Source organism: Triplophysa dalaica, chromosome 18 (genome assembly GCF_015846415.1).
Source record: "Triplophysa dalaica isolate WHDGS20190420 chromosome 18, ASM1584641v1, whole genome shotgun sequence".
NCBI classification, from domain to species: Eukaryota; Metazoa; Chordata; class Actinopteri; order Cypriniformes; family Nemacheilidae; genus Triplophysa; species Triplophysa dalaica.
In genome coordinates this window covers 8,966,530-8,974,953 of record NC_079559.1, presented here as the reverse complement: position 1 = coordinate 8,974,953, position 8,424 = coordinate 8,966,530, and the positions used below count along the sequence as shown (strand labels likewise).

The 8,424-nt window shown below is 41.0% G+C and overlaps 2 protein-coding genes across 10 annotated transcripts; one reads left to right on the top strand and one right to left on the bottom strand.

Annotated features, from left to right (window-relative positions):
* Positions 1-10: 10 nt before the first annotated feature.
* Positions 11-1,707, bottom strand: ngrn (neugrin, neurite outgrowth associated). 2 transcript variants are annotated; one of them, XM_056773368.1, is made up of 4 exons: positions 1,637-1,707; positions 904-1,125; positions 718-828; positions 11-623 (listed from the first exon to the last, which is right to left on the bottom strand). In XM_056773368.1, the coding sequence occupies exons 2-4, from the start codon at positions 1,122-1,124 to the stop codon at positions 29-31; spliced, it is 927 nt and encodes a 308-aa protein (XP_056629346.1). In that variant the 5' UTR covers position 1,125; positions 1,637-1,707; the 3' UTR covers positions 11-28. The 2 variants fall into 2 exon arrangements, with proteins under 2 accessions (XP_056629346.1, XP_056629345.1); XM_056773367.1 differs by lacking the exon at positions 1,637-1,707 and adding an exon at positions 1,436-1,570.
* Positions 1,672-8,376, top strand: nfyal (nuclear transcription factor Y, alpha, like). 8 transcript variants are annotated; one of them, XM_056773326.1, is made up of 10 exons: positions 1,672-1,927; positions 2,571-2,656; positions 3,071-3,154; positions 3,877-4,023; positions 4,816-4,947; positions 5,096-5,195; positions 5,318-5,472; positions 6,002-6,175; positions 6,262-6,369; positions 7,511-8,376. In XM_056773326.1, the coding sequence occupies exons 1-10, from the start codon at positions 1,702-1,704 to the stop codon at positions 7,571-7,573; spliced, it is 1,275 nt and encodes a 424-aa protein (XP_056629304.1). In that variant the 5' UTR covers positions 1,672-1,701; the 3' UTR covers positions 7,574-8,376. The 8 variants fall into 8 exon arrangements, with proteins under 8 accessions (XP_056629304.1, XP_056629303.1, XP_056629309.1 ...); XM_056773325.1 differs by having other exon boundaries at positions 5,318-5,490; XM_056773331.1 differs by lacking the exon at positions 3,071-3,154.
* The last annotated feature ends 48 nt before the right edge of the window (positions 8,377-8,424 follow it).

Genomic DNA, 8,424 nt, shown 5'->3' with positions numbered 1-8,424 from the left:
ATAAATATAACCACTGACTGGTATCCATTTAAATTCTATACAGGAAGTTGCCATCACAATCAAAAAACTCGCGTCCTTTCTGTTCCACTGAACTGGGCTTTCCTGGCACTGTTAGGGCGATCCGCTCCAGCTCTTCTTCTGTCAAAACAACCCCATCCCACTCCTCTTCCAACTTTATTTCATCACCCGCATCTGTTTCAAAAGTCTTTTGCAAAGAGTCATCCAGGTCCTGTAAATTGGATGTCGCTTTTTGTACAGTTGAAAGTCTAGATGTTACTGTGGATATTGATGGGATGTTGCCACCAGAGGGCATCAGTCCTGTCTCATCCTTCTTTAATGCAAGCGATCTGTTGCTTAGTGTTGCTAGGGCACCTGTGTTTCCTGGGGAGAGCATAGCTGGTGTTTTACTGTCGGCCATTGGTAACCTGGACTGTTCTGATTTGCCATCTCTGATTGACAGCTTGCCAGTAGTGGACAACACTTTTGAGTCTTGGTTAAGTTTCCGCTCTGGGGTTGGTGTGAACGTCCCGCGAAGAACTCGGGAGATGACGTCAGAGCTTACAGAGAAAGCCTCTGCTAATCTCTCCAGAGTCCATTCCTCTGGGGATTCCTGCTTTAAATATCTGTTCAAAAAGACATGTGACTGGTCAGTGTTTGGAAAAGAAGTATGATTAAGTATGTAAAATGTTTACTACTTATGTGACCATGATACTGTACCTTATCTGCTCAATGGCATCCCAGCTAAGTCTTCTCTCGGGTGCTCCAGGTTTATTCATTTGCCTCTTCATTTTGTGGAATTTGACTGCTTTATGGTGTCTCCTCTCTTTACTGCACATGAAATAACATTAATGCATGAAGACAGTCACAGAAGCATTACTTTTGTGTTTCTGCACAGGGACTTACCTAATAATAGAGCTCAGTTTGGCTTCGACAACATCCATGTCATGGTCATCCTCAAACATGTCTTCATATTGTTTCTGTTTTGGATGCGTATCAGAACGCCTTTGAGACATCCACTCAAATGCTTTTCGGCTAGCAGGGCGACAAATCTGGCAGGCAGAAGGTCCTGGTAGACTTGCCAGTTTGCTGGCCAGCATGTGGCCCATTCTCAAGGGTGTGACCATTCTGTACAGTGAGAATAAAAACAGTGATATTTGATTTAAGACAAAGACTGCTACATTTGCAGGGTTCAATGATGTCACAAATAATAATAACATTTGTGACATTTTAACTCATTTGGATCAGGTAAATGTCTTTTATATTTTTTAACATATTTGTTTTTGATGTCTTCTAAGCAAAATCATTTTCTCTCATTTAAATTCTTCTTTATTTTTAATCAAAGCATTTAAATTGCAACGCTAGTAAGCATAATAAAATGTATTAAATAAAAAAATCACTTTGAATTAAAGAAACATTTTCAATTGTGGTTTCATACATTTGTCCCTTGCATGTCAATATTCATCTAATAAATGAATGTCCTCTAAAAAAACAAACAAAGCTTTAACTCAAGATGCCTTTTAAGAACATGAAACTCCTTTAAATGACGCCCCAACAAAACACCTTTCGAAGCTCTTAAATAGTTTAAAACAACAATATAAAATTCAAAACATAGTTCACGCATGTTATAAACACTCACATGTGTTTCTCGCTCGATCTTCCAAACCCGTGACATGAAACAGGAAGTGCTGTATTTGACCACGCATGTGCGACCCCGCCTCCACCTTGAAAGAGTCCTTCGCCTCCTTCCGGCTCAGATCGTTTTTATCCGGAGAACCTCGGGTGTGTTCGGCGATCACATGCTTCAAGCCTGCCCCCTTTCTTCTCTGTGTGGCTCATTTTGCGCCATTTTGTCCGCAACACTGTGTTGATTGGGTTTTTGAGATCAGTAGTGGAGCCAATCAGAAGGGTACCGGACAACGGAGAAACGGTAAAGGGTTGCGCTTGCTCTGAGGGAAATGGTAGCTGACAACACGGATTGGTTTGTCAGTGACCAACCAAATGACTAATTCCGCAAAAAACAGAAATCAAATCGGTTAATATAACAGGGGGGCAGCGATAAGTAGACCTGTGCGAGAGTGATGTAGCCGACAGCGAAAACAAAGACATACCTGCCAGTGTTTGTGAAATAATGGCTGTAAAGTTACTTGTTTCAGTAGAAGCAGGTTTAATTGTACACGCATGTATTTAAGTTACCAAGGTTTCTCTCAACTTGGAGGAAAATGGTTTGCCAAACCAAACGGACTCGTTTAACGTGACATGCGGCCATATCATTTTGTAAATGCAAAATATGTGAGATCTGCTAAATTATGTAACGTTAGAGCCCTGATGTGAATTTGCAGTTAAAATATCAGATGTGCAGTTTGTAGGAACGTTATTACATTTGCCTAATGCTCGATGTAAGCTTTGCTAACACTTGATGTAAACACGCACTTGGCCTCACGCCCGATCCGGGAACTTTCGTGTGCAAAGGTTGTCCTTGGATTTTTATTTTATAGATATCCACTAGGTGTGTTTGTACTTTATATTTTGTCAATATTCCTCATTGAAAAACACGTGTTTTGTCTGATTAGGTGAGGAGGGAAAGATGGAGCAGTATACTACAACCAGTGGGGACCAAATTGTGGTGCAGACTTCTAATGGGCAGCTCCAACAACAGGTAAGATGTGATTCACAGTGAACAGGTTTGTGGTTGGTCAGTGATATACTGTAATATACTGTCAAGCAAGACCATGCATGCGTTCAGTATTTCCTTGGATTTTGCAAATGTTATTTAGCTTGTACTGTAGGCAGATCTTTAAGGATTAAGGGGGAGCATCAGTCAGTGTTATTTGATGCTACCTACAGTGTCTGCTGGTGAAAGGAATTGCACACCAAGATTAATGTGGCAACATATTTGCCATGCATATAGCTTGATTTGGCCTATATACTTAATTTTCAAACAACCTCGCATTAGACAAAAATGCAAGCCTGCTCGATTTCACGCTAAAAAATGACAGAATATCCCTTTGCAGTCTGGAAAAGAGGGTTTAAGTAAACGTATGTGCAAGTTGTGATGTGAAATTATCCACAGGCTCAGGGTACCGTAACCGCAGTACAGCTGCAGACAGAAGCACCTGTCGCTACGGCAACGGGCCAGCAAGTACAGACTCTCCAGGTAGTTGTGTGAACTCTTACTCTGACCCGAAGGGTCATCGTGTTGCATTGTCAGATGTGAGCTCATCCAGCATGCATTGCATTTACTTTGAACACATTGTGATCAAAATCAAAAAGTGACCTTCCATGATGTCGACCATCCTCCATGTTGCCGTGGTACCAACTGGTCATGACACATTTCTCATGTCTCTGGAACAGAATTTCAGGAGCGGATCTTGGAAAATTCGCACTCCTGTTTTTGTCTGCAGTGCGTGCTGCATGCTGTAAACACTGTACAGTATGTGTTACAACCAGATACCGTTGTCTTGGATGCTTCTGGAACGTCATCATCACCCACAGGATGTTATGTGTCTCTGCTTGGATGTCGTGCTATAGGGATTTGAATAGAATGCATGGTTGTCTGAATATTATCTCTCCTCGCTAAACATGTTTGTGTACCAAACCAAACATGTGAAAATGCTCATTACTGTCATTATTACCTGTCCAGAGCTTTTACTGAAAAAATAAGGGCCTTTTAGATCATGTTTTTCACGTATCTAAATAATCAAAGCAATGGTAATGTATATGGTATAAAATCTTGATCAATGGTGGCAAAGGTTGTTTTGCACAACACATCACTAAAATGTGTCCCATTTATTGCTTCGAAACAGCATGCACAGGTCTAAGATTCTGCTCATTAGACCTTTTGGCCCCCACATTAACTCTGTCTGTGTGTATGCTCAGGTCCAGGGCCAACCCTTGATGGTGCAGGTGAGTGGCGGGCAGTTGATTACATCCACGGGTCAGCCCATTATGGTGCAGGCCATGTCTGGTGCTCAGGGGCAGACCATCATGCAGATGCCCGTTTCTGGCGCTCAGGGCCTTCAACAGGTAAGAGAACCCCCAATACGGTATATAATTGTGTAAGTCTTTAGACATTGTGTTTTTTTAATAGCACAATTTTTTTTATCCTTAAAGCGGGCGTAACACAAAGGATTTCTGCTAATCTCATATTAATCCTGAGTACCTATAGAGTACTAAATTATTACTAAAGAACTAAAGCACGTGCACCCACTGTCAACAAAACACAGACATCAGTTTCACTCACTGCATGTCTCGCATCTTTAAGTGCTGGGACGGTGCCATATATCAGTTTCAAACGATCTCCAAATCCAGCGTTGTATCCATAGTTTATATAACATATATCACCCAATTGCATTCAAACAAACAGCTGATCTTCGGAACATACGCTTTCTCTCTCCTCCACTCAAGTGAAAAAGACGTCTGCACATTCTCCTGCTCTGGGCATACCGCATGCTTTTCCGGGAGAATTGTCCGATACGGGTCTGAGAAAAGTTGTTACAAAACAGTTTCAGATGTTCTAAAAAAACTTTCCGAAACCTGTACGATCACTGGGGGAGTATATCGAGCACAGAAATACTGCGTTATACGCCCAACACTATTTGACAAGTTGACCATGCTAAGCATGAGAAGACAGCACGTTTAACATTGTAAAGAATTCAAAATGCATGACACATTGTTGCACGGCCCCTTTAAGGATCAAAATGGACAAGTGGTTCATAACTATTATGATAAGAGGACATTTTTATGTTTATTATTGCAAATGTGATTCATATCTGTTGGTGTGGTTCATGATTCTGTGTGTTGTATGTGTTTATGTAGATTCAGTTGGTTCAGCCGGGTCAGATTCAGTTGCAGGGAGGTCAAACTATTCAGCTTCAGGGTCAACAAGGTCAGACTCAACAATTCATCATACAGCAGCCTCAGGCAGCCATCACTGCTGGCCAGAACCAGGTCTCGCACACACCTTTCACTCCTCTGTTAAAATTATTATGCATATTTTATCATACGTGTCATACTCAAAGTGTGTGCAACCTGTACAAGACAGGATTGCTTAATAAAGCATGATGTACTGATTATAAATGTCTTCTGTGTTTTACAGGGGCAAATTACATTACAGGGACAGCAGGTTGCCCAGACAGCCGATGGACAGACTATTGTATACCAGCCTGTGAATGCTGATGGCACAGTTTTGCAGCAGGGTATTAAAATCTGCTTCATATCAGATATACTTTTACCGTATTTACTTTAATCTATGAAATACCAGCATCATCAGGACTGTCACTTGAATTAATGGTACCTGGAACACTTTTTTCTTCCACAGGCATGATCACTATCCCAGCAGGCAGTCTGGCGGGAACTCAGATCGTCCAGGCAGGGGGGGGCACTAACACTGTCACAACCAACAGCGGTCAGGGAACAGTGACCGTTACTCTGCCAGTATCTGGCAACATGGTGAACGCTGGGGGAATGGTCATGGTAAGACCTTCTGATGAGGTACCTAACCAAGCGTTTCCTTCATTAACTGTCACAGGTGGAGGGATTGCATGCTTGCTTATGGGACTCGCCATTTCAGCCTACTGAAAATGTATTTAATATGTTTAGTAATGTCTTTAACTTCCTAGTGTCTTCCAAGAATTTGATGATTTTTACACAGGCACGTTGAAACGGCTGACTTCCCTCTGCTTTGTGTTAATCTTTAGCACAGATTAAAGTGTAACGGTGATATATATCAGCCATCTCATCACAAATGATCCACTCGGCTGTTCTCTGGGTTTCCTTTTCTCACGCAAATAGCGTGTCATCATGATTTCAACATTTCCTGCACATATTAGATAAGCTGCTGTATAATCGAGTAATAAATTAATATATGGGTGCTTACCTAGAATTGATGTTTAATTGATAAGTGTTTTCGTAAGCAGATACAATTCATATATTGTTTTAAAATGGATGACTAATTTAATTAACTAGATTAATTTGTTAACTCTTCTTGTACACGCTCTGCCAGATGATGCCAGGCGGTGGCTCTGTGCCCGCTATACAACGAATCCCTCTGCCAGGTGCCGAGATGCTTGAAGAGGAGCCGCTTTATGTTAATGCCAAGCAATACCACCGGATCCTAAAGAGGCGCCAGGCCAGAGCCAAGCTGGAGGCAGAGGGCAAAATCCCTAAAGAACGAAGGGTGAGTTATTGTTTATCTCTTGAATATCACAATAGTGAATAGAATCATTTCTGATAACCAGACTGATTCCCCGCTGTCTCCTGCAGAAATACCTTCATGAGTCACGTCACAAGCACGCCATGCAGAGAAAGCGCGGCGATGGGGGGCGGTTCTTCTCGCCTAAAGAGAAAGAAGAAATGGCCTTGGCCATGCAGGTGAGAGAGCAGGGCTATGTCAAGCAAGAAGACCTCCACAATGCCACTGAACTCATGAGCTCCCATTGGCTTAACGAGCACACCCAGTCCCTCGCATAGACGCTCATCTCTGCCCTCATTGAACTCCTTCCTGCTATGATTCACTGTTGGTGGCTGCTCTCGCATGCTCATGTTTCCTTGGCTGCTTTACTCTGGCTTGTTGGCGTCTTGAGTCGGTGTGTTGTCCCATTGCTAAAGCATTGTTCTAAGTGAAACATTTCTGCCAAAAGATTCAGTGTCAGGCCTGCTGTGGTCTGTATAAATGATGTGGTATCTGTTTTTAATTCTGCAGAATTTAACAAAAACAAGAGAAGGTCTTGCTCATCTCAGTCTTTCAGGATAAAATGTTCTTTAACATCTTATATTATTACAAGCTGTATAGACCACAGCAGGTGGAACAAATCATTGTCACAATGTCCGTATCATTTTTGTATGAAATCACTGCCTGAAAATATTAAAATGAATTCAAGGGACAAGTAGTTCAAAAAATGTTTTTGTTTTATTTTATTTTGCTGTCCTTTGGTTATTGTTCTTATTGACAATACTTTTTAGTTTGATGGATGAATGCTTTGTGTTGTCCTTCGCCTTGCTTTTTGTATGCATGCATGTTGTCTCTGTTTTTGGTTCATGCCTGTCACACATTGTGATTTTTATGGAGAGTTAAAAATTCTGATTAAAACCATACTTTTGTTGCGACTGACTTCCAAAGTTTGGAACCAAATTAAACTTTTGCTTTACTGTGGATCATTTATTTGTGCATGTTATTTTTGTTTATCAAATCTTGCCACCTTTTTATTAAACATTCGGGAGTTATTTATAGATTATTTTCTCATCTGCTATGTCTGGTAATGTTAAATAATTGTGTGGGTCAAAGTCTGAATGGCAAAATGTGAGTGCTTGGTAAATATAAACCTTTTCTTACCTTTAACTTGTTGCTGGTTATTCAGTGTCATGCTATAAATCACCGTCTTAAGTGCAGAGTAGACAGGTATGAAATACTTGCTAGGGAAATGTGTTATAGAGATGCTGAGTTAAGCATATCTGAAATAATGAGCAAGGATAATGATTGATCACTTTCATTCCTTCCCTCATTTCTCTGCAGGAACAGCAAGAGCAGAACCAGGCGGAAGATGACACTGTGACTCAGATGATCCGAGTCTCATAGCAGTGAAGTGAATCCAAAGGCCTAAAAAGGACACCTGTGTGAAAAACATCCAGCCTCCAACTCAATACTAACAGACATACTCATAATTCATGTTCGTCAAGACTATTTCACCTTCCTCGTGTCTTCCACTATAAAGGAGGGGGCTGTTTGTTTTCTCTCCCAGGTCTGATGTTTCTCTAGAGAGGACTAATATTGAGAGCCATTACTGCTTGTGCAAAGCGTAATGAATTTAGCTCGCAGTTTTAAAACCTATTAACTGTTAAAGCAGAAATTGTCCACCAGAGAGGAGTCCATGCACGTCTAAGTGCTAACCAATGGATAATTTAGTGACGTGACTCAAAGGTGGGAATAGAATGAAAAACGGGTACAGTTTGTAAATGAATGCATGAAAATTGGGATAATATATTTGGTTTCAAGTTTGTTGTTTCAAGTCGGTGGTGTAACCACACATGTGGGAAACTAGTGTATTGCACAAGTGCATGGTAGTGTAAAGTGTCTTACATGTTTGACATTGTAAAATGAAGGTTGGGGAAACCAAGCAAAAGGGCCACATTTTTTGTATATCAGCCTTCATCGCCAAGGGAACTCTGGACTTCCTTGTCTCCTTAGCTTTTGTACACTTTTCACTCTTGAATTATTTTTAACATTAGTGGTTTGATGCCAGTACTATAACTTCTTATTGGAAGTGAATTGAGAATTTGTGGCTGTTCCAAGTATGGATTTATGGCTATGGGAACTGTTTGTTCATAATTGTTTGAGTTTTGTCTTGTAACATGTATTTTCATTAAATTGTTTGAAGTGCATCGCCAGTGTGCTTTAATTTGGATGAACTATCCCTTTAAGCAGGTCAG